Genomic DNA, 26,827 nt, shown 5'->3' on the forward strand with positions numbered 1-26,827 from the left:
TCTGTAAAATAATTATACTTTTGTTGATTTATATATAGTTAAAAAATTGGTAATTTTCAGTTACTTTTAAAGAATACATTGCTATTATTAAAATAGAGATTTTTAAAGTAAATTATTAATTTTTTTCCCATGATTACACTTGTTAACTATAATTCACCAAAACAAGAAAGCTCCGGAAACTACCAGTAAATTGTTTTAAAAAGAAACTGCAGTTAAAAATAGTTTACTCTTAATGATCACGTTAAGGTTTCATAACCAAGAAGCCATAAAAATACATTATTATCCCTTAAGTTCCAATTTGAATAAGTAAAACATCATCCCCTTAAAACCCCTGAAATTTCACATTTCTATGAGGTAAAATTAAGTAGCAAATTGAAATATTCAATACTGAATTTGAGCAGTCGCATTTTGTTTTGAAATAGCGGACAAATCCCTTAATTGTCACTTTAAGGCTTCATAAACAAGAATCCATTGGAATGCATCTACACTTAATTTTACTTAAGTTGACAAAAGTTTTTAAATCTAATTTAATTTGAAATTAATTTGAAAATGTCAAAAGCCTCTTAAAAATGTCTCAATTTTAAAACCACCTAATTAAAAAAATTAAGGAAAAACGAACCCCATTGGTTATTTATAGCAGTTATTAAAATGTACATTTTTTTCCCTAGAACACCTTCATCTAAATTAGTATGTTAGTTACATAACCACAAATGTGTTAAGTTCCCGTTAATGTGAAAATGTGAAAAATCAACCCCAAGCACCTCTTACTTTCAAAACTGCTTCATTAAAATGAAGCAGTAATTATCTCTCGTGGTTATTTATAATAGTTTCTGAATGTTAAATATAATTTAGAAATATCTGTGAGTTTCTTTATTATGACTTTTTTTCAGTTTAAGAAACAAGAATCTTTTTAAAAGACATCATTTCACTTCTTAATGTATCCCTGAAAGCAGACAGAAGTATTTTAATCTAAATTAAGGTATTACCTGTATAGCCACAAATGCCTTAAATTTCCATTAAAATTTGAAAAATCCAGTACCAAAAACTCTTCAACCTGACTCACATGTTCTACTCCTGCCCAGTGATCTTTCATTTTGGCAGAAGTACTTTGACGTCATTTCCAAGGTGCTCTCAGTCACTGTAAATGCTTCTCCCCATATTGCCATATTTGGTTGTCCACAACAGATACACAACAGATACAGTTCTGAGAGTTGGATGTTGTCGTTTTCACGTCATTATTAGCAAGATAATCCACAAAGACTCCTTCCAGTACTCAATGGCTCAGCGATGTTATGTCTTTCTTAAAACTAGAAAAGATAGATATTCTTTGAGATGATCCCTCTAAGTTCTACAGTAAATGCCAGCCTTTCTTAAATTTATTCAAATCACTTGCATTCTTTTCATGTGATTGATGTTGTTCTTTGTAGGTATTGAAATGGTTTGTATAAAATGTTTGAAATATTTGAGAAATCCCTTAATTATCACCTTAAGGTTTTTGAAACAAAAATTAGACATCAACTAGCTCTTAATTTATCGCTCAAGTTTGGAAAAACTCTTTAAATGTTATTTATGTACAATGCAGAAAAAATGTTCACATTCAAAGCCTTTATACCTACATTATCAATAAACCCATAATAGCCCAAACCTCAAGGCTGTTAAACAAAGAGGAAACTGAACTTCAATCACTGTGCACTTGACAGGAATGCAGAATCTGTTCTGCTTTAGTTAGAAATGCAGGTTTAAGACTTTTCAGGAAAGAGAAAAATCTCAAACGCAGAAGATTTGCTTTTTGTTGAATGAGCCTCTTAGATCACCCTTAAAATGTATTTTAATGTTGGTGTGATTTTATTCGTCTTGTGTGTTTTCGAATGATCCTGCTGAAGCAAAATGAACATTGATGGCTACAGATTATTCTCTTATATTCTACTATGAAAGGCAGCAGTCTACAAATGACTAAAAATGCTCAAAACTGGTCAACGCAAAAACATTCAGATCATCTGTGCAGTAAGCAGGAAGCTCCAGGCTCCCTCTCTCGCTCCGTCACGTCGGCCTGAACAATCTTGAAATCCCCACCAATCCCTAAAACCACCACTTCCATGAAATGCAGCAGTTTAGCCCTCCTCTGAAATTCAAATGAAGATTAATCAGAACTGCTAACAAGGCAGCTCCAGTAACAAGCCCTCCAAAGCCTGCGTGATTCACCGCTGCATTGGAAAGAGAGGGGAGGGAGATAGATGAAGGGGAGATAGTGGGGCTGGGCTGTGTCATTTCAGGTCAGGTCACGTTATGTATCTGCAGAACAAGGAGGAAATTGCTGAGTGTGTAATTGTGACCCTGAATTGCTGTTACAGATTTAACAGGTCGAGGCTTTTTGTGTCTCTTTGCGTGGAGGACGATAGAACACACGATTAAAAACAAGAAGCTGTGAGGTGGATTGGACTTCCAACACAGTGCAAGGATGCTCGATCGAACTGAGGTCTAGCGAATTTGGAAGCAAAATCAACACCTTGAGCTGTTTTTCATGTTCCTCAAACTTTTCCTGATGTATTTTCCAGCGCAAAAGAAAGCATTTTCCTGTTGAAAAAAGGTTTCAACCATTAGGGAATACTGTTATCATGAAAGCGCTGACGTATTCTGCAATGTTTTCGTGTCAAAGTAACATCACCAACACTGAACAGAGAATCAATGGTCCTTGAGTGTTCATGACTCACCGGCTGTCCTTCAGTGCAACACTTTGGTCACTACCGCATATAAGAAACACCCTAGACTTGACAATTTGTAGTTCCTCTAAACCCACTTCTCAAGCTGTCATGATTTAGCCCTCGTCAAGGTTGCTAAGATTCTCACAATATCGACTTCAAGAACTAACTTTTTACTTTCTGCCAACCAGGGATGCTAATTCCTGATCGAATAATTGCTGTTAAAATTTAACCGATTAGAAATATAACAGATACGTCCGACGACAAAGGACATGCATGTCAGAAAATGTTTTGTAGATTAGCTGTAGTACCTGGTTGTTCCACCAGGTGGAGCTTCTTGCTATTTAACTGGATTAATGACTGAATTTATTTTGTGTGTAGTAACTCAAGGAGGCGTCACTGGCTGACTACAGGCAGTAATATGTTACTAAGCAGAGAGCATTGTGGAGGTTAAGCTAGCAACGGGCCACCATGACAAAGACTTCTGTGACTGTTAATGGCTTCTGGCCAGACAAGCTAAGCTAACTAGCATTTCTTCTTCCAAGTAGCCAGTGTCATCAAGCCTTTTTTGCTACTCGCTGGCTAAAACAACTGTCAATTTAAAGAATATTGTCTACTCTACTTCATTCATGCTAGTGATTAATTGTTAATCACTGATTATTATTCAACAACCTAATGTATATAAATTGCCAATAACTGTTTTATTGATATTAACTGTATCTGTAGCTGTATTACATGGTTCCTCTTACTGTTAAATACTGTATCAACCCAAGGAGACGGTTGCTTGGATTATCTGCGGTTCCATGTTGGCAAGCAGAGAGCGTTTTGGGAGTTGATCAAGGAAAGTGCCACCATGACAAAGTCTACTGTGACGCTTAATGTACACCAGTCAAAACTCTATTTTTTTTTTGGGTAAAGTGTCCTATGACTATCACTAAGAGGTAGTGAGTCATTATCCACATCACTGGAGCAGATCCAAGTCACATGACATAAGTCTACAGAATAGCTTGTGCTGCATGACTGATGGAATGATGTCCACAAAGTTCACTTAATGTTATTGATTAATTGACTAATAATGAATAAAGCTGCTGACAATAGGTTAAGAAAACTGATCAAAATTTGCATCCCTAACTGCCTAATATATCACACCCGTTGACAGGAGTCACTGCAGTGAGAAAATCAATGACATTCACTTTACCTGTCAGTCGTTTCAGTGCTGCAGCGGATCAGTGCATGAATGAGCAAGAAGATAACACTATTTGATGAAGGTTTCCTAATAAAATGTTATTATATACAAGAATGTCTCTTAATGCAAAGATGGCGTCATGGCATCATGTTAGGAATCATCAGGAAACTTAATCAGATCTAAGCATTAAATCGTAATATTTCACAAAATCGCTTTTTGTCTTTTTTTAAATGCTAAAAATAAAGAGTTTGCTCTACCCAGATTCTGTAAAAAAACAAAAAATTCTGCAATCTTTAGCACAACTATGAAGCCAGTAGTGACTCAGCTGCGACCAACAGTCAAATCACAAAAATTCTGCGACTTTTCAGCTGGACTGCAGGCAGTGTTTACATAGAGCAGGTTGGAAACAACTATAGAAACAAATTAAAAATGAAATAAAAAGCAGTAACTTGGAAAAATGATGGACACGTTTAATCCAGGTTTTTTTTCAACTTTTGTAAAATGAAAACTCTAATTTAACTTCGGTTTTGTCTTTTTTCATCTCTCATGGCATTGTAACTGCACAAAAGATATTTTTTACTTCTCTCTGCTTCTAGTCAACATAACCAACTAAAAGTTTGAGAAATTGCTTTATTTAAAAAGTAAAGATAAATTGGATGCAAAAAGGCTGCTGAGAAACGGAACAAAACTGTATGGTGAAGTGGGAATAATGTTACATTTACTATATTTTTAGGATCATATGAAAATGATGTCATATTTGCATAAACCTGCACTGATCCATTTTTTGGCCACATAGGGGCAGCAGAAACAGGCTACATATTCAATGTACCCCTTTAAAGATGCAGTTATTTACTTACACTTAATTTGAGTTCACCATCTGGGGAACCCAATATCCACTTTTTAAGCTCTGTTTTTGGTCTCTGCCAGTTTAGCTGCTGAAGGCTCCATTTTTGTTACTAGCTAGGTTCTAACTGTGTATTTTTCTGGATTTTAAAGCTTTTTTTTTTGGCTAAAAGCAGCATTTGTTTAAAAGTGTTAATCAAAGCCTTATTTAAATTTAAAATGACCTGCTATACTAAATTTGTCTCAGTTCCAGAATATTTTGGAAGAACATCAGTAACCATTTATTTGTCAACTCTACTTGCATTCTATAAATGTACTTGTAGGTTTAGTGACTAATAAGAGGCATTAGCTAACATATTCTAAAATCCTCCCACTCACTACAGCCTTACAATAAGCCATACACAATTCTCTGCACTTTTAAAATTAGATGTTTTACTATAACTGAATGACAGCATCACAGAATCTCTCTCTCCATTATCCTTCAGCGGAGTTTTTGTTACTGATGATTGCACTCGGTGCCTTCAGGGTGTTCTGAAGTTTGAAGGACTGCACAAGGGTAAATGCTGTGTTGTTAGCTGCTCTTATTTTTTGAATTCTGTCCAGCAAAGTTAAAGAGACACATAAGTACATATTCTTGTTGTTGGAGAGCCATCAAACTGATCTTTTGTGAGCTATCTGCCGTTTTTTGGGGGTTTTTTGCCATCGATCTTCACATTTTAATACTGAAATTTCTGAGTAGGTTGACTGTAGAGGCGTCTGGTGCCATTGGTCAGTCTGAGGTGTTCCACAGACTATACATGTCATTCAAATGCACCAGAGCCACCAGTGCTGTAGAAGCTGCTGCAGACTTCCAGCCCGCTCTAATCCCTGTTTTCTTCAAAGTGGTCTGCTGGGACTGGGAAAGGTGAGGAGGTGACGAGGGGCTTTAGTGTTAACTTGATAACGGCGAAGTGTCTACTGAAGCTGCTCACTGCCCTCTAATGGCTCCAGCAGTCTGACAGAAGAGCAAACTGGCTGTTAAAACATCCAGAGACAAATACAAATACAGCGAAACACAGCAATCAAACAGCAGTTTGTGTATGTTTGCCTTCGAGAGTTGTTGGATTTGTATTTCTGCTTGTCTTTGTGTACACATTCCTGGTCTGCACGGGCCGGATGAAGCCTCAGAAGGACCGACTGTGGGGAAAATGAAGCAGGAAACCATCTATAGAGCTCATATAAGAGCAGTTTGGATCTAACTAGCTGGCAGGGGTTTGGTCTTGGCAATCAATCTGAACAATTATGGTGGGGAAAGTCCTGATGTGATGTTTGTCATTTAGGAAAGAACCTTAGATTGACCATTGAGGATGATTACACTCCAGAGTGGACATCAAGGAGGCAAAGTTGTGGTTATTCTACTACTTTATAGTCGGGTTGGAGAGTTCTGTTCTGGACAGGCACATTAGATTAGCATCTATGTAATGTGCACTACTGCTTTTGTGGGGCAGTCGCGGCTTGGACACTAATTTTGGGCTGGAAGCAAGAACACCAGTAAGACTAATGTCTCTGGTTTTCATCCAGTAGACTCCATTCTTTACACTATTCTCAGCGCTGGCTGCAGCACATGTAACAGAGAACATATCACAGATGGTGGTGCTGAGTCAAGCTGTGTCTTCACAGTAAGCTGCGAACCAGTCTGTGAAAGGCATTGCTGGAAAGTAAACCAATATAGGCGCAAATAAACAATGACCCCATAATTTGGCCTTTTAGGTGGTAGTCTAGAACAGCGGTCTCCAGCCTTTTTTGCACCACAGACCAGTTTCAAGTAGTTTGCTACGGACCGGTCATCACACACATAACTAATAATAATCTTTTTAAACATTTTTTATCACTGTTATTTTAAAAAGTGTCCCTCTTTTCGAAGAAGCTCTCCAGAGACGTCTGTTTTGTTTTTTGTTTTTTTTAAAATAAGTTTTAGTGGTTAGATTGACGGCTTCATTTAACAGCATGAGAACTGACAGAATCAAGTATGGGAAACAAGTACAGATGGAAGTGACAGGAACACGATCTAGTCATTTTTCAAAATAAAACACTGTGCAGACTGCAGGTGATGGTGGTGTGGAATCAACTAGTGCTAACTAGTTTGTAAAATACATGCTGTAAAGTTAATTACCAATAACCCCATAATGTTACCTTTTTGATATTACTATAGCAAATATATATATGTGTACAGATACACAAAGCATACTGGATGATATATCAATATCAGAGTGTTTTACTCACTAAAACGTGGTATCGGCATTGGGCCCAAATAACAGTATGTGTCAGGCTTTAACTATTACCCAAGAGAAGAAAATTGACAAAAAACACAATGTGGACCCACCTTCCCACACACATTTATAACAATAACACGGCACAGTACGACATGCCTTAAGCTGAAACCCTCTGTCGCCTCCTTTAACACACACAAACACACAGTACGGCAACGTGCCAAGTGGCACATTGTCACCGTGTGAGGTTTGGTTGTGCTGAAGGCGATGCAGCGTGACACTCTGTAAAGTGTCACTTCACAGCAGAAATGACGAGGCTGAATCAAAACTGAGGAAGATCTTCGCCTCCATCAGACGCACAATCAAACGCACGGACCCACAAAGCCACAGTGATGAGGTTCAGGAAACGAACAGTCCTTTATCAGCTTAACCCGACCCAAAAGAAGGCCACTGAGCGTATTTCCCATTAGCGAGTGAATCAATCTACTGTCCGGTTTGCGGGATCGAACTGGTTAAGCTGCTGAATGAAAAGCAGCACATCTACACACCCATGTACACACCAGTTAATTACATATCCTGAGTGTGTCATTGCTAACGGTTCTGTCTTTATCGCTACAGAGTCACTTAGGCTTAAGGCCAGAGGGGTCGGCTGCTATTTTAGCTAACGCAGCAGCTTGGTGGCCTAACTGTGATAGAGGACGTGCACGCTCCCGCATAGACACGTGCACTATCACACACACACACACACACACATGCACACACTCGTACACGGCAGCGTATGAGGGTTAAGACATTCGTATTGCAGTTTTTAAACTGATTTGGGCCTGAAATGCAGCGTTTTTCTGCGCTTAGCCAATCACCCAGAAAAAAAAAGAGCCACCACAGCAGTGAAGGGATGAGAGCAAGTTGTGCTGTAGGTGCTGCAAATCCAGGTGGCTTATCCAGTTCAAGGGCTTCATCACATGTTTAGGAAGGAATTCTGTTCATTTCTCACTAAAATAAGTCACACTCTCTAAACCTATGGATGTTATTAACGTCAGTGGTATATTACATCAACAGTGTTTGCATATTTTCATCACTTGGGGTTGATTTTTCAACCAAATGTCAGCAGTGTTTTGCTATTTCAACAGTTTTCCATTACTCGCTCATTTTGATATTCGTGTCAAATATTTATTTATTTCTTTATATTAACTATCTGAACAATTTATGCATTACTCCGCCAAGGAACGGCAGAGTTATGTGATCCTTGGCGTACATCTGTCCATCTGTTTGTGTGTTTGCAACATTATCCAAAAACGGAAAAACAGATTTGGATGAAATTTTCAGGGAAGGTCAGAAATGACACAAGGACCAAGTGATTAGATTTTGGCAGTGAAGCAGCTTATAGTCTGGATCCACGGATTTGTTAAAGATTTTTGTATCATTGAGATAGCGGCACGGCGTCACTGTAACTAGAACCAGAAGTGAACACTACATCAGCTGCCTGCTGATGATCACATGATTGTGATCCTACTACATATCCACTGTTGCAGACCGTCGGAAGTCATACAGGAAGCAGTGGATTAAATTGTGGGGGTGTTTGAGTCCCATCAATTCCCTCCGCCTGCTACATATTTAGGTCATGCGATTCGGTATTTGTACATAACGTACGCACGCAGAACACATGCATGTGCTCATCGCAACATCATTTTGTTCGTGGTTACATCTATATTAAATTACCACATTCTATGTTGCCATGACTTCTGATACAAATCTTTCCAAGATTTCAGCAGTCGGAAATGACACAACTGAGCAGCCTTGGCCTGATGCTGCACTGGCTGAGTGCCTTTCTTGTTAAAATTACTTTTTAAAAGTGTGTTAATTCACCTACTTTCACCTTTTTCATCATTTATACCCTTTTAAAGATCTTGTCAATTAGGTTTTGTTTTTGCTTCCATTCATCCAAATTTTGCTTTTTAACCATTTATTCATGATTTTTAAGAAGCTAACAGTTTCAAATGTTTCTTAAAGAAATTACATTTATCCAAACTCTATTTTTCAACCATTTATCGTAGTTTTAACTCAATCTTTTAACCACGTATCCTCTAATTTTAGCCCAGTCTATGAACTGTTTATACATTAGCATGAATCAGCTAATTAATATGTAAATCATTTATTACTTTTTAGCTGAATAACCATTCAAGTTGTTTGTTCTTTATTACTACTTTTAGCTGTTAGCTAGTTCAGTTTTTGTATTACTTTTAGTTGTTTTAGGTTTATCCATATTATTATTTTTAATACCATTTATTCCACAATTATAGCAATTTTTGAATTCAATTTCAATTAAATTTTTTTGAAAAACTTTGCATAGTAAGGTGAAGTTCTTACAAAATAAATGGAGAAACCCAACAAATCTAAAGGCATTAGCGATTTAGTCTCACATCTTAGCACATTTGAATTATTTATGTTGAAATTGTGCCCGTTTTCAGCTCATATTCATTTGAGCTTTTTTCAACATTCACCTGCTACTTTTTGTTTTTTAAACCCTTTATTTTAAAGTTTAAGCTAACTGTTTTAGCCATCTATCCTCTAAAATCCTCAAATATTAACTGCTTTAGCTATTTATCATTAATTTTAGCAATTTAACCATTTATCATGTATGTTTTGGGCAACCATTTTACCTTATTTAACCACATATTTTCTAATTTTTGCTATTTTAACCATTTTCCCTTTAATCTCGGACAACTATTTCATCTGTTTAGACTCTGTTATCAGCCATTGTACTCATTTAGCATCTAATTTTAACCATTTATCTTTTCATTTTCTGTCTATTTCAACAATTGATCATTTCCTTTCAACTTAATACTGTATCTGAGGTACTTCTTTTAGCTATTTCAAGCACTGTGCCACTGCTTTCAGTCACAGATCTTTGCTTTCCCCCCCGTCTATCCTAACATTTAATGCTGAAGGTGCAGAAACGTGAATAATTCCTAGTATTTTCAGATCAGTTGAGCCACTCTACAGTAGAAGGTACAAACTGCTCTGTAACACTGACACAGCGGTGACACAGCAGCTAATGACATCAACTCATGTTCGCTTTCGTCATAGCAAATGCGTAAAAGCCAGTGGCCTCCGTCAGCGTGCTGTGTGAGATACATTATTAGCCTGTAAAGCTGCGCATTACAGTAGAAGGATGCATGATGCTGCTGCATATTCAGCATGATATTCAGCATGTACAAGTGTAGGTTAGATGCAGCTTTCAAAGGCATCAAGGTGCAACACATCATCGGTTTTCTGCTCGCTGGAAATTTAAGAAAAACACCTCCATACATCACAGAGCTGTAGGCGCTGAGGATGCAGCTCTATCAGCGGTGGAGCAGATAATAATCCGAGTTGCTGCTTCCTGCAGTTGTTAGAGAGGATAAAACTATTTGTCAAGACTGAGAGCGAACCTCTGTATTGGTGTGAAAAAGGCTCCAGCCTGGAAGACTGAGTCATCTCTTGGAGGATCCTCATGAGCCACACTTGAGCAGCAGTTTCTTCTTCTTCTTTCAGTGGCAGTGTAGAATCTATTAAAAACAAAGTGGTCTGGTGTGAGCCTACCAGGTGAGGAGGAGTTGGGCGCATTTCGGGCTCGGTGCAAAACAATAATCTGCGACTGTACGAAACTTTGCTCAGAGCCAATATACGAAGCAGTGCAGCAATGTAAGGAATCCAGCGATGTGAGTGAAATTGAATGACAGCGCTGTGCTTTTTCATGCAGCTCTAATATGTGTGGAGATGTTCTGGAGACGGATTCGGACTGACACGTGTATAAAGCCTTGTCGATCCCGGTCACCATAATGCCGTCAGCCGTGATGACAAGACGTGTAGTAGATCTGAAGGCAGCTCGGTCCAGCTACAGTTCAGTCTGATGCGATGAGCGAGCAGTCATGGTTCATTTTCTTATCCGGTAAATACCTCTGGAAAACCAAAAAAAAAGTCTCCGGAGTCGAGGATAAATATTCACCACGTGTTAATTCAAACCTGCTAAAAGGTAAAATAGATGTCAAAGTTTGTAGGCTGCATAAAGTTCTCAATTCAAGTCATCACACGCTGATATTTAAAGAAGGAATTAAAGACAGGATGGGCTCTTTGTTGCAAGAGTTCGAATTAAGTTCATTCTTAAATAGTCTTTGGGTTTAATCTCTGAAGAGCACAACGGAGCAGAGAGGGGAACTTGTTCTTAAGCGCTGTCGGCTGAAAACCCCCAAACGTCTGTTTTACAAGCAGAAAAGACTAAAACGTCTTAAAGTGTTAAAGTCTTGGTAGCATCCATTTATAACCAAAGAATTGGTCACGTTTTCTGAGAAGTTCTTGCAGAACGGTTGTAAATGTGTTGCTTCCCATCTATGTGATGGTGTTTTAAAACTCCAGTCCAGTGTTCAACAGCAGCTGGACAGAAACACATCTTTTCAACTACGACTTTCTTAGTTTGAGCGTTTCTGAGCAGCGTGCAGGTGTTTGATTCACCTTCACGGCTGGAAATCAAAAGACGACAACGAACAAAGAAACTGCTGCTCAGACATATGGAGTCAAACGGAGCTGCAGACTGACCAGGTGAAGCAGGAGATGGTTGGAGATGAGCTGTTATAGATGACAGGTCGGTAGATGGACAAGAAAAGATGCAAAACAGGATGTTGGTGTAAGATTTTTCTTTATATTTGCCTTTATATGATTGAAAATTTTTAAGTTTTTACATGTATCTCAACATTAAATTAATTTTACTCTCTGAAGTGGTAAAACAGGCACATATGCACATAATTTGAGCAATTTTAACTAATTATCTTCTAATTTTAGCGAGCTATTTTACCTATTTATCCTTTCAATTTGGCCATTTTAACCATTTGTCCTTTTAATCAATTATCTCATAATGCTAGCTAGCTATTTTAACGTGATACCCTCGAATTTCGCTATTTTAGCCATTTATCATATATTTTTTAACTATTTTAGCCACTTTTAACTAATAACTTTCTAATTTTAGTTAACTATTTTAACTATGTAACCTTTGAGTAATTTTAGACATTTATCCTCTTTTAACCCTTTATCTTGTAATATTAGTCAACTACTTTAATTATTTACCCTACAACTTTGGCTGTTTTAGACATTTATCCTTAAGCTTTAACTACTTTGTCCATTGATTGTCTAATTTGAGCTATTTAAACTCATTATTTTCTAATTTGAGCTATTTTAACAATTCTTTCTATAATTATAGCTATTTTATTAATTTTATTCTCTAATTTTATTAATTTTTGCCCCTTAATGTAATCAGCCACCTTCTATTTTTAGTAACTCAAACCATTTTATTCTCCAATTTTTGCTATTTCATCAAATTATCTTCAAATTCTAGCTCACAACTTTTAGCATTTGTACTGAAATTTAAGATGTTTTAATCATTCATCCTCAAATGAAGAAAAAGTACTTCGTCAGCTAGTTTATGAAGTAATTTTACTTTTTTTTCTACAGATTCACCCTGCTTCAAAATGAACCCAGTTATTCTGCAATAATTCATTCTTTACAAATAGTTACTGAAGTTGTCTGATGAAAATTGCTGTATCTTTTTTATTCAAAGAAAAAGTAAATATGCAATTTTCATCTCAATATCATCAACTAGCACTGCTGCAACTACTCACTGCAATGAATATTCTGATATGATCAACATGATGTCAACAGAGAAGAAGTGACGTGAATGTGGACACCAGGAGCGTCCGTTGGGCTCTAAGGGTTAAATCGAAACTTCACAGAATCCTCTCCAGAGACATCCTCAATCTGTGTTATCCTCCACTGCGACCATAATGCTGTTCAGATCCGCTCTTCAAAAAAAACTAAATCAGGAAATTGTTTCCAGACAGTCTTTCCGTGACATTTCTGCCTTGGTGGCCGCAGAACGCTGCAACATTTGCCAATGCGAGCCCCTGATGAAAAGGCTCAGACTGATAAATACTGCTTTATGGGCCTGTAAATTGGGGGGAGTTAAAAGGGCATCGGGAGGTAAAGAGCAAAGGCTGACAGAGTAATAGTGACTTACTGCACAAATAAAAAGCAAACAGCTACAATATGGGAGGAAAATGACCGTGGGGGGGGGGCAACAGGAAAAGTTGATTATGCTAATAATTGTGCCATATCTCTTTAGCTACAAAGTGAGCTCCAGCTGGTTCTTCTTCTTCTTCCATCTCTTGTGCTAATGCGTTCACGTGCACGAGCAGGCGCCTTCCTGCGACCATTGTTGGTTTTAATGTATTTTTAATTTCCCATGAAGTGACTGGAGTCCTCGGTGACCGGCGCTCTATAATTGGCTGCCTGTGTGAACATCAGTCAGCCTAACGAGAGCAAGAGGGAGCTTGTAGAGCTGCTGCTGCTGCTGCTGCTGCTGCTGCTGCTGCTGCTGCTGCTGCTGCTGCTGCTGCTGCTGCTGCTGCTGCTGCTGCTGCTGCTGCTGCTGCTGCTGCTGCTGCTGCTGCTGCTGCTGCTGCTGCTGCTGCTGCTGCTGCTGCTGCTGCTGCTGCTGCTGCTGCTGCTGCTGCTGCTGCTGCTGCTGCTGCTGCTGCTGCTGCTGCTGCTGCTGCTGCTGCTGCTGCTGCTGCTGCTGCTGCTGCTGCTGCTGCTGCTGCTGCTGCTGCACGAACACACACATATACAGGTAGCCACTCACATTTGCAAGTGAGTGCAGCCTGGCTCTTGTTTTTTTGTGTCTTTTTCTGTCTTCTTCCCTCCTTTTCCACCCCCCCTTCGCCGTCCTCTGAAATACACAGAAAGAAAGTCTCATTAACGGAGCTGCTGCTGCCGTTTTCCTCCGGAGGGATCAGATGTGTTTACCTGTAAGACTGTGAGTGTGTGTGTGAGAGAGAATACAGTGTGAATACAATCGGCACAATTAGCATCACGCAGCTGTTAGCCGCGGCCTGGTACACGCGAACACACACCAGTGAAATAATTGCATTCATTACGCACATATAACAAACGGCAGCAGCAGATTCTGGACTTGATTTGGAGCATCTGCATTAATTCTGGGTTTTCATTACAGTAAAAAAAAAAAACTCACTGTGGACATGTTGCTGCAGTGGAGCTGAAAACAAAGCATCCGTTGAGTTAAATTGCCTGCAATTGGACATGCAGTATTATTATTATTTTTTTTAAACGCAGCGAATTTCTCGACACACAACATGACGCAACTTGGTCATATATAGGATTTATTTACACTTTCTATTTACAGATTTTTGTTTCAAAATCTTCTCTGTACACATTTTTAAATTCCCTCACGCTCTAGTATTATTAGATTTTCTTCTTCTGAGGACTCTGAGGGAGGATGCATCGACTTCAGTTCGGTTTTCATAAACTCGTTTGGCTGGAAAAAGAAACGAAAGCAGCTGAACATGTTCCTGAAGAAGCTGTGAAGAGTATTTGCCCATATATATATTTAAATGTGTGTGTGTGAGAGCCAATAAGAAATGTGAGGCCTTTATCACCATGGAGATGTGTGTGAGGCTGATTTGAGATCAGCATTTGTGTATTAAATCACCTCTCCATACAGAAGCATGAGCAGGAAGGTGATTCTAGTTAAAGGGAAATTACTATGTCCAATATTACAGCAGAAAAAAATCTTCGTGTTTAAAAAGAGGATTTCAAGCCTTTTCTTTTTGCCAACACACACACACATTCAGAGAGAGATAACAGTAGCTGTCAACCTCCAACATCAGTTGTTGCTTCAGGGCATCTCTGTTCACCAGCGGCGTCACTTTCTCCCCCGCTGTGTTCGTATCAATATGAATGTGTGCAATAAGGCAACTTAATTTGCTGAGAAGTTGGGCTTTGGATAATAAATGGGACAAATATTGACTATTCGCAAATCCCCATCTCCCTGATAGTTACTGTGCCAGTCAAGCTTTTTCCATTCACGGCACATGTTTACAATTGTAGGAAAATTCAACAAAATTTCTCATTGATTTCTGACAGAAGCAGCGTCTCATTATAGCCAGCAACAGTTGAATTTTCTGTCAGATTCTATCAGCTGTGACAATTTAGTTAAAGTGGCAAGAGACGAGTTTTTTTTTTTGCCTTAACTCATCATTATGAAGTAAATGTTGATTGCACAGTGTAATTGCTAAAGAAAGAGGATGCTATCAGCATCTAAATTGGTTCCCTTTAAGTCTTGATTTCAGGATATTCAGTCTAACTCAGAGTCTGAAATCTTGATGTAAAAGAGCAACTGGAATGAGAGCTTTCAGTTGGCATTATTTCTATAGGATCACTGGCTGTTTTTCCATGTAAATGTCAATTGAGTCTAACATGAATTTTTGAGAAATTAGGACAAAACAAAATGCAAATTAGGCTTGCTTCCAATAATAGAGTAAAATAAACCAGAATGTTTTGTGTTGTCAGAAGGTGGCGGTATAGGATGTGATAGCTCTAATAAACAGAGTAGAAGAAGCCAGAGACAGAATCAGTTGTTTACCAACTGACAAAAACAGATAATAAAGTAAACTTTGGCCATCTACGAGAGCAAAATGGAGAGCAGTCTTCAGGAAATGTTTTCAATCAGGAAAGTTGTAATTATTTTTACATGTCAGCAGGTACTGGACATGCTTTAAGCTGTCAAAAACAAAAAAAAGAAAAAAGAAATGAAACAGCTAATCTTATGTGCTCATGTGAGTTAAATATTCCCTATGTTTGAAAAAGGTTTTTCTATCTCCCAATATCTGTCTATTACCTCAAAAAAAGCAAAAACCCCACTTCAAGCGCACCTTACAATTTTTATGTAAAATTGTATTTAAAAAAAAAAATAAATAAATTTTTCCATGTACACTAACTACTTGGAAACACAGCTAGCAAGAAAAACCTTCTTACTTGTTAATACAACCAAGCATTTTACTTTACCTTAGCTTAAAGGTTGTTGTTTCTATTTCAGATTGGGATTGTTACATCTGTTGCTGAGGAAAAAGAAGCTACTGGTTCATTTGCTGCCTTTTAGCAGTAGCCGCGTTGCTAATGCTACCGCTAGCAGTCAGCAAACAAACCAGTTGTCTTTTTTCCCTCTTGTATCATAAGTCATGTTTGTTTCGTGTTGTGTTGTTGTTGGTGGCGAGGCTCTGCCGCTTTAAATAAGCTGAAGGCTCCATATATTGATTTTAAGCACCGCCTGACTGACTTTTAATGTTTTCAACCGATTAGAATCTTGTAAAAAGAGATCTTGTGGTAAATGTGCACTTGATAGCTACATATATGATAATGTGCTAAAACAGCTATATATCGCAGGTAAAAAGCTAAAATCCTCACAAAAAGGTAGGACTAGACGATATTTGGCTTGCTTATCTTTGATATTTGTTTGTATTTTTAAATCCTAAGTTTATTTTTAACGTTACAAAAGTCAGAAACCTTAACCGATGTTTTGCTAATGCTGTCCAGGTTAGCGTTAGCTGGAGCTGCTGGACTGAAAACCAACATATTTTGCACATAAAGACCAGGACAGAGCTGCTAATGTTAGTCTACGTTCAGATAGCATCTACACAGTGGGGAAATATTACCAAAAGCTATGTTTAGAAGCAGCATGTTTTGTATTTTGACGCTGCCTGTCACCATAATGTGCTCCTCTGCTTTAGCTAGTTAGACACAAAATGGCTAATTAATGTAAATAAACACACTGTTTAATCTGTCCCTTCTACACACCTCAACCTCTTTAAATGCTGAGATTTGTTACAAATACAGGCCTATGCATGCTAATTTAGCATGTGGAGAAGCTTGACAAGCCTTATCAGGGGCGGGATGGGTTTAGCGAACAGTCAATTGCTAAATTTGAACTCTTAACAAGGTGTAAATGCCAAGAATAAAACTAAAACAGCTCATGTTGGGGGTTTCCACAGCCAAAAGAGAGATAAATTGTGTGTTTTTACAGTATATTCAAACTGTTCTAATATTGGTTGAAATCTAAAACCTTTCAAGTTCATTCGAGTTCAAAAACGTAACCAGGATGTCATCTCGTGTCTCTAGAGTCAGGCACAACTTAACAGGCTTGTAAACGTCAACATGTGTAAAAAAATAAGACCCAAACGAAAAAGACAAATCTTTTAAAATCCTGATTGAAAGAATATATCTCATACATACAAAAAAGAGGAGAAGGGGAAAAAAAGGCTATAGACTTTCAAATTAATTGCAGTTTTTCCTTGTCAGAGAGCATGGGAGATTAGGGGCTTGTGAAACTGGTGCAGATTGCGAAAAAAAAAAAAAAAAAAATTCCCAGCCTGTGATCAAAGACTGACAGCTCTCAGAGAAAAGGCGCTGAAACTTCCAAAGAAACACAACAACCACCCTCTCTCTTTCCACCTCCCCTTCACACACCTACGCACACCGTCTTCGCCGGCTCGGGTGACAATAATGGATCCTGGCGGAGTCACGACAGGAGGCTCCAAACGTTAACAGCTTTGTGTTATGTCATGAATGTCTGATTACCCCACCGCCGCCTCCCAACATTACACCAATATGGTGCTACTGACTTTGGGTAAGACATCCCATGTGCTCTATATGAACAGAGCAGCGTTTACAGCAGAGATGGGAAACTAACGGTAGAACTGCAGCGTAAGGCAGAGGGTTGTGTGCACTAGAGTAATAAGGTTGTTTGTCATTTATACATGTGCAGCTCGCTATATGCAAAACATTAAAGGGTGTGCTGAGGAGTCATCAGTTAAGCCTGTCAAGTTTTCTATCACATTCAAGAGGAGCAGCTTAAATGGATTTCCAGTCCTAAAAAATATTAACAAATTTAAAGGCATGATCCTGCTCTGTTTACAGCAAATAAAAGCGCTTTGTGGAAATTAAATAACTAGGTGCAACTTTAAACGACATGGCAGAGATATGGATTAACTGGTGTTAAGTAAAGAAACAATATTATTATGTATTTATATGAATTTCTGTAGGTGTTTTAAATGTTTTTAGTATAATCCTGATGATTCACATTGCACAGGAAGCTATGCAGATGGGCGGAGATGTTACACTTGATTCAACTTCATTCTTAAAGGTTCATGAACTCCTTGCAAATGAAGCAAAGTACCTGCTGCCTTTATATGTTTATACAGAATAACGTTAACTGACAAGGAAAGCCTTGTGGATGGTGTACTCATGAGAATCAGTTGCTGGTAGTGCTTTAATAGTTGTCTCACCAAGATTCTTAATGTCTTACTGGCTGCTGAGGTGTGATCAAAAAGTTGTGGAACCATTGTCGGGTCGGCATCACAGTCAGTAATGTTCACAAGAGATGGCATTACATCATAACTTGTGTAATTTCAGACAAGAGATAGGTCTTCGGCTACCATCAGGAGAAGAAACAGCAGTTTTTACAGTGGAAGAGTTGCAGTTTCCAAAATCAGACAAGCTGCATCAGGTTAAGAGTGCACTAGAAGCACAACTTTTGCTTCCTCCAGCATTTAGCGCTGGACTGGAACATCTTGAGGAGTCTGAAGGAGAACATTTAGCGCAAATAACCTGAACTGTGGGCGCAATAGCATGTGGATGCTCCAGTGCACAATGTGTTGATTCCACAGGCAACAGTCATCATTCTTTGCCTGTTCTACTCACTGGATTTGGCTCTGACTTCCTCCTTTACCATAAAATGAAATTCAAGTTGAAGGGTCGTCATTTTGACATAGTTTAAGAGATTCAGTGCCAATCGCAGATGGTGCTTGCCATAATGGGACTTCATGGGAGCATTATAAGCTTTTCAAAGTAGCAGGAAGCGCTGTATCACTGCACAAGGAGGCTACTTTGATGGGGTTAATTTAAAGCAGGCAGTGTCAAAACTTTTTGATAGCATCTCGTATTTCATAGCAGGGAACGAAACACAAACCCTGGTGTGAATTCACAATAAACCAGCATGAAATCCCATCATACTGTAAGTTTTTATGTGACATCTTTATGTTCTTATGAAAACACGACCCAAATAACAGCAGGAGTGGAAGTGAGGAGGGAAAACAAAAAAGAAACTCATTTGTACCTTAACTAATTAAAGCACAGTTGTAAATTTGGATGTGGAAAGCTCAAAAACAACCCTGTTAAGCATGGTTTCTCTTTCACAAACAACAAATTTGGCTTCAATGAGGATAATTTCATTTCTAAATTAGACTGAAACTCAACTTTTCTTGTTTGTTTATTTTGATTCCATACCAATGTGTATATGTGTTCCTTGTGTGTTATGGATGTGTATGTGGAGTGGACCTCCATGTGTTAATGCGTGTTCTGAGGTAGTCCTACGTTCTGATAGGTGGCGTAGTTAATAGATAAGACACGGCAATTCATACATAGACAGCTCTGAAGTGGGAACAAGTAGCTTTTTTTAGTCCTAATGGCTTCTTTGATGTTGATCTGTGACTCTCCTGACCTGCAGCCTTCTACCATTGTCTCACGCTCACTCAAACACTGTGAATTTGCAGTGTGGGTGGGAGGACGAGATAAAAGGGGGACTGAGTCGGTGTGTCGTTTGTGGAAGTAGCGAGACATGCTTCCCCTCACAGACTGACAATCTCTCTCGCTGTAAAGTCCTAGTGTGTTGGAAAAACAATCTGTGTCCTTTCTGGCATGAAGCGCAAAAAAAACCCACACAAAAAAGCAACAGCAGGTGAGATCATGTTCCGTCAGGGTGGGGAGAAAGGGTTCAGGTATGTAAACCTTCTAGTGCAATGCCCTTTTGCTGTCTTTTTCTTTGCAAACTGGAAAAAAGGTCACATTTTTGCTTTGGGAAGCGAGAAGCAATGTATTGCCGTGGTACTGGTAATAACTATAAGCAGAAAGGAACATTTTTCTGAGCCAGACACAACCCCAGGCGCTGCTGAGCAACAGCTCGTGGTCCTGCATCGGGCCTGAGGTTGTTCTCAGAGGCGACAGCTTGAGCGATCCGAACTCCAACAAGAAAGCTTGCGATCTTCAAGGATAAATTCTGCACTGGAGTGCACGTTTCAGAGCTGATCAGAGAAAAATAATTTAAAAAAAAGGCTCCACATCAACATGTTAGAATGCTACACCGCACGTCCTCTCAGCCATTGGTTGATTCAAATCTCTTAGTAGCTGAAAGGCCTATCAGGCAAGATGAGAAAGGGAGGTTAAGAAAAGGAAGAGGTCGTTTCCATGAAGGACGAGAGGCCTCCAAGTTCAGCAGACGACTGGAAGGAAGAAACAGAGGGGGAGGAGGGATAGCAGGAACAGCTGCAGAGAGCCACGCTTATCATCTCTTGTAGTGGTTGGGCGCGTCGGCAAAGGCAAACTTCAACCTGTAGGCTTCGGCCAGCAGCACGCTCACTTCCTCGTTGCCCCAGTGCATTGTGGGAAGGTTCTGTAATAGGATCATCAGGCCCTGGAGAGAGAAAGAAAAAAAAATAATTTGGAGAAAAGACAACAGGAGAGAGAACAGCACAAGAAATTCAAAATCAGAGATAAAATACTGAGCAGACAGTTTGGGAGGAAAGAAAAATATTGATGCAAGAAGACAAAGATGAATCTGCAGATGATCGATATCAAAAAAAGGCTAGAAAAGGACATCAGGGAAGAAAATGGGAAACCACACTGTGTAGGCAGGAGCTGATGAATTTTTATACTGTTGAGTATCACGTCTAGACAAAACTAGACAATTTTCAAACCGAGCAGCATGGTTTGGTTCGGGATCAGGCTCTTACATTGATCCATCTGTTCCTGACAAAGAACCAATTTAGGTTTGAGGCGTTGCACTTTCCTCAAAGTATTAAAGTATAATAAACGAGAGTGGAAGGACTACTTCGGTCAAACACAAAGCTGGTGCAAAGGTAGACAACCAGCATCCACAGAAGAGGAAAGACTCCCTGAAAATGCCTCATTTAAGAACAGAAGTTTAAAATCCATTATGATTTAATTATATTCAGCAAAGAAAACTTTCTGAATCTCCAGCTGGATTTATGCCTGATGCAAAGCGTAGAAAGGAAACCCGTTAGACTGTGATTTATAGTCCACTATCATTTTTCTCTCCTGCTGATAGCAACGCAGCACCAGACAGATGAATCACCAGAATAAGTTTGTTTACGCTCTTGTAGTCAGTGTATAATACAGAGTGACAGTAGGCAACACATGTACTCATCAAGACCCAATGTGTTGACACCCAGTGTGTAGCTGGAGGGTTTAATGAATTAACAAAAGTGCAAAATCTCTGACTCATCAGGTCACATCTGGACTTGGTCTTGTGCTCTTCTCATCAGCTCTCAGTCATTTGTAAATGCAATTGCTTCAGTTTAGCTGCATTCTTGAAACATCCAACATCATAAAAATCTTTTTTTTTTGGTCCAAATTTAATTTATTGTGTTCAGTCATGAAGTTATAAAATGTGCAATCAGAATGAGCAGCTGCCTCACAGTCTGATAGTTTCTTTTTACTTTCTCGGTTTGCTTCTGCAAACTCTAGAATGTCAGCCACGAGCAAAACACACCAAATGTTTTGCTGTTGGCTGCAAGAGTGAACACAAGAATCTGAACGCACTCCCAGCATCTGCAAAACTGAAGATCCAGTGGTTTACATTTATTATTGGTGGCAATGGTACGACTCCAACAGGAAAATCCTTAGTGTTATCACACCGTGTGGCTAATGTGGCTAATGCTACCATTAGCTTTGATCATATGTCCACAGAGTTTTGGGGAAACTGTAAAGATGAGGGACATTCAAAGATGGTGGAAACTTGAAGAGTAATTTCAAAACCAATAAGTGTGTTCATATCGGCTGCTATCTTTCCATCTGTTTGTTTCTCTCCTGCTTTCTGTTCTCACATAAACTAAAATTTTATACAGCCAAATGCCCTAAAATTCTATATTGACAGAAAGTCCCGGTCTTACAAAGTCATTCATGTCTATATCAGATGTAGTCAACTGTTTTGCTTGACTGTAAACCAATAACTACATCAGATACATAGAGAGTCTTCTTCCTGAAGGTGGTGAGAACAGCAGCTGCTCGGCTGCATTTAAAGCTACAGACACAGAAACAACCTGTGTAGAACAAAACTAAATCCAGGAGTTACACAGTCAGGATAAAATGAACTAAAAATTTTAAATACACTCTCTGAGAACATGTGAGATGACAAGGTGACCTAGTCATAATTGTACAGACCCAACAAAAAGCCACAAATGACTTGTTCCTTGGCAAAGAAAAAACAAAAACAGCCAACACAGCCGCATCACATTCTTTGACCTGGTACACCTTATCTTTATTGACAAGTCTGCCAGGACTGCTGAATGCTGCAATCAAGCCAATTACAAGCTTTTAAGATTTCCAAACTTGGCTAGCATCAGAAGCTGGCTGCAATGCTTCTGTTGTTTGCTTTTGCTACACTTTGCTTTGAACACTCACCGACATGCAGTTTTGTTTCATGAGCTACTGATCTGTGTACCTGTATTACATTAACTCTGAAACATGGTAGTTAATTGGAATGTATTTTAAATACACATTTGTACTCTGTTAATTCAGTTATTGGTCTGCTTGCTGTCCTTTGCTTAACTGCTCCTTGATCCTGTGGACACCATAGAGAATACTTACTAATATCATGTGAAAATGCCTGTGATCAGAAATGGCTTTTTTGCTCCTGTTGCATTTTTACTCACCATGGGTTCAATTTTCACTGTAGTCCTGCAGCTCTATGGAAGCAGCACAAATATGGCTAGAAGTAGAAAGAACTTCTTTACTTGTCTACTATCAGTTTTGTGTAAACACTGCCTGCAGTTCAGCTGAAAAGTCTGAATTTTTTTTATGAAACTGTTGATTGCAGCTTAGTCACTAATGTCTTCACAGTTGTGCAAAGGAGCAAAGATTCTTTTGCTTTTCACAGAATCTAATTAGCGTAATTTTCTATTTTCTGCATTTTTTAAAAATCAATCACATATCTTGATTTTAAGCTTAGATTGAGTTCATTTTCCTGGAAAACCTGAAGGAATATATTATAAGTTCAAAAACTGTTGAAAAATCAGATGATTCTTTCCGTTTTTACGTTTTCCAGCTCTATTTAAATGGCTTGATTTTGGCAATTATTTAAATTTAACGTACTGTTCAAATCCACCAGCAGTTTTTTGGGGTTCAGAGGGTTATTATCAAGGATAAATGGGACACATTAGCAATTTTTACTTGAAAAATGCAAAACACCACACCATGTGAAACTACCTAAATGCATCTACATTACAAAATATTGCTACAGGCTCTAGCTGATTTTAAGATCCCACAAAGTCTACGCTTTGCTGTCTTTTATGCACAAATGTAATGGTAGTGTAGCAGACAGGCAGAGCTACATTTTCTGCCTCTGCTTGTGTATTTGACTGTGACACAGATGTTATTAACTCAGCCAAAGTGGTTTAATAACAGCTGAGAGAGAAAAAGGAAAAAAAAAGATAAAGAGGGCAGAAAAAAATTCAAGAAAGAAAGAATAAAGTGTCAAGTGCAATTTCAGCAGAGCTTGAGCCTTTCCCCCCAGATTCCTGTTCTGTACATTATTTGGTAAGTAAGAAGAGCGACAACGGCAACACACACCCTCACACACACGAACACGAGTTCAATCTCGCCAACTAATGCTTCTCTCTCGAAGGGGAATGAGGCTGGTTAGCGGTGAGACAGGCTGATTGTGTGTGTTTGTACGTGCATGCTACGGATCAGCATCCCGGGAGCTTTCATCATCAAGGCTGAAATCATTGCCGTGACAACAGGGTTTACAACCAATCACGGTGTTGATAATCACATCGAGGGACAAATCACGTTGAGGCTGCGGTGTCGACACTCATCTGACTCCCGAGCAGTTTGCTGCTGTCTGAGAGGATGTGACCCTGTTACAAAAAGTGTCTCAGCACAAGTTCTCATACTTTAAACTGATTACAAGGCGGTTTAAACTAATATTTTATTATCGTGTGAAGCTTTTATGCACCTTCTTTCAACGACTGCAGAGAAAGTCAAACCACACAAAACTTTAAGCGCATATATACATCTACTACAGTGAGGCACTTTGTATTAGTTTACCCTCCTCCGTATTAAATTGAAGGTGTTTGGCTCCATTAATTTTTTCCTTCCTTGCTTGTTTTTAATGAGCCAGCAAGACGACCCCGGTGACTTTTCAACAAAAAAAGTATTTGTATTCCAAGCGAGGGTGGAAAAGTACACGTTTTCTTCGACTAATTAAGCTCAAAGCTGCCATCCTGGCCAGATTTTTACAGACTGGGCTGCAGCTTTTGCTTTCACCCCACTCTTCCGATTATCAGCTGAATATCAGTTTTGACATGAAGCAGAGTTTGAAATTTGCTGGTTTTCTCCACTACAGTGAGAGGGTAGCTGGTAATTACTTTATTGATCGAGTTTTATGAGCCGTAGGCCCTTGAAATGTGCTAAAAATCCAGTTGGAGTGCTTTAAAAAAATCCTAAAAGAAATTACAGAGAGAGCGCTGATATAAATGCTGACAAATTCGGCCTCCAGTGCCGTCAAACATGGATTTTTAAGTTCGCGATGAAATTACTGCTCCACATCACTAGCATCAAAATTTGGCCTCTTGATAATTCGACATCTAAAAAAAGATATTACAGTAGATGCTCGTTCGAGGATCATGACTTTGAAAAGTTGACCTAGTGACTTCACCCTTGGTTGAGAAAGATGAATTCCTCTGAAGTATTTCCACTCAGAGGGAGGGAGAGAGAGCGGAGGAAAGGATGATCAGAATTCTGCTTGCCTTTCTCTCATCTGTATTCAATAGAGCATCACCATCAGCTCTCCCCTTTCATCACTCACCCTCTCCTGCATTCACACACATTGAAAATCCACCAAATTTGCTCGCAGCTAACGGGCTACGAGGAAGCGGCTCCACGTTATGTCTGCTCACGTAAAAGCAATGCTTGAAATAAATAAATAAAATTAAAATGTTTGAACTGCGGATGCCCCGCTGAATAAGGAATCGGGCTGTTTAAGCCGAGCGTAAACCATCAATAACTGGTAGTGATTTTTAAACAGAACAAAGAGAGAACAGAGGAAATTAATACCAAATAAAAACAGAGAAGAAAAGGAGGCTTCTGACAATTAATGCTGCAGTGCGAACAGTGGTCTTTGGATGCCTGGGGCTAGACACCGTGTACCTCCCCTACTGTACTTCACTGCCCCAGGCACTTTGAGAAAAAGGGAGTCTCCCTGTGGAATAACAACACTGTATCCTCCATACATTATGCTCACTGAAGCAGAACCAGATAATTGAAATGCGGCCGATGTTGCGGGGCTAAACCAAACCTTTCTTCCTCATTTAAGGGAAATTAAATGTAAGACAATATTTTAGCTTGGAGACTAATCATATTAAGCCATCTTCCGCAGAGAGCGTTGGATTATGGCTTGTTTGTAGCATTAATGTTGCAAAGCTAGCTGGCGTTTCATAGTTAAACATGCATCCTGAAGGCTCAATGTTTGGTTGCCACAGAGGAAAAAAAAATAAATTCATGAAAACGAATGAAGTTCACAGTGTGTCCCAACATCTTTACAGCAGAAATGAACCGCCGAGCAAATCTGTTAAATAGCCAAGAATTAGGGCTGTCATGGATGATGGGCTCAAAAAACGGTCTGAGAAATGCTGTCAGGGAAAATAAATAAATAAAAATATTAACCACTTCTAAGAGCCTGACAGGAGAGTGTGTGACTGACAGACAAGCCACACAAAATATGGGTTCTTACGTATTATCGTATTTCATGCTTCGCTTACGAGTGAGAAAAATTCTTCCGTGATGAGCACGAGCTGTTCTATATCTGGGCCAATGTGGTATTATTGACATTGACAGGTATGTAAATGAAAAAGTTCATGTGAAGTCATCCTTCACTCAAAAACGTGCGTTATTTTCACCTCACATGGATGTTTGACCATCAGTGTGTACAATGACGTACATATACACACATACAGGACAGCTGATTTCACATTAATCTGCTGGAGAGGAAATATTTGACTGTGGTTACCTTAAATTTAAGTTCACCCGAAATTATTATGTGAAACAAGTTTGTAAAGAATCATCATAATTTCGACTAGTTTGATGTTGAACCTTCAGTGCACAGATGCATTAATTGTGGTAAAGCAAATGATTGTATCTACATACTTACTACCTACTGACAAGCAACACTTTCATCAAGTCTGTATGTTATTGTTTGCTGTTAAGCACTAAAAAGTCAAATTCCTTGTCTTCAAAACCTTACTTGACGACAAAACCTTTCTGAAATAACATCAATTAACAGTAAGCATCAGTGCAAATGTTGGCAAGTTAAGCTAACTAGCTTATGTTGTTTTATTTTTCTCTGTAAAGACGTTAGCAACCTTATTAAGAAAGCTGTTATGCAAAAGATGTTTTTCTTAAAAACACATTATACAAGTCTGTAAGTTACTCCAGTCAGCAGCACACAACAGATGTTAACAGTATGTCTCCTAGCAACAAGAAGTTTCAAATGAGGAAAAAGGTAAACAATAGCTGTGCAATATTTACATATGTTACAGTTCCTGTCAGAAAAAAATAGCAGAATTCATATTTCAGTTTGTCTTTATGTGATATAGCTGGTTAGGGTGAAAAATATACTCAAAAATTCTCAATACAGTGACCTCAGATCCATATAAAATATCATCTCGGTCACCCACCTTTCCCTCCGCAGAGACAGACGGGCAGCGGCGATGGAATTTAGCATCTTTATAAATCAACCACGGGCACTAATTGCTACGCTTCAGGAGGACCAACCGCCGTCTAATCAAGTGCTGCTTTGAGCGTCGCCGCCAAAATAACATACACAACGACGCACACACGAGCGCACTCATGCATGCTCCGCCACACAAGTACACACCCGTAGTGACTGAGGA

The 26,827-nt window shown here is 38.9% G+C and overlaps 1 protein-coding gene across 3 annotated transcripts in view; it reads right to left on the minus strand.

Moving 5' to 3' along the window:
- Positions 1-14,172: 14,172 nt before the first annotated feature.
- tbc1d22a (TBC1 domain family, member 22a) overlaps positions 14,173-26,827 on the minus strand; it is a 158,596-nt gene continuing 145,941 nt past the window's right edge. For all 3 annotated transcript variants that reach the window (XM_035955194.2, XM_023285538.3, XM_023285539.3), the window contains one exon: positions 14,173-20,328. In XM_035955194.2, coding sequence (XP_035811087.1) covers positions 20,200-20,328 — 129 coding nt within the window. In that variant the 3' untranslated portion in view covers positions 14,173-20,199. The remainder of the gene's footprint in view (positions 20,329-26,827) is intronic.

This window comes from Amphiprion ocellaris, chromosome 21 (assembly GCF_022539595.1).
Source record: "Amphiprion ocellaris isolate individual 3 ecotype Okinawa chromosome 21, ASM2253959v1, whole genome shotgun sequence".
NCBI lineage: Eukaryota > Metazoa > Chordata > Actinopteri > Pomacentridae > Amphiprion > Amphiprion ocellaris.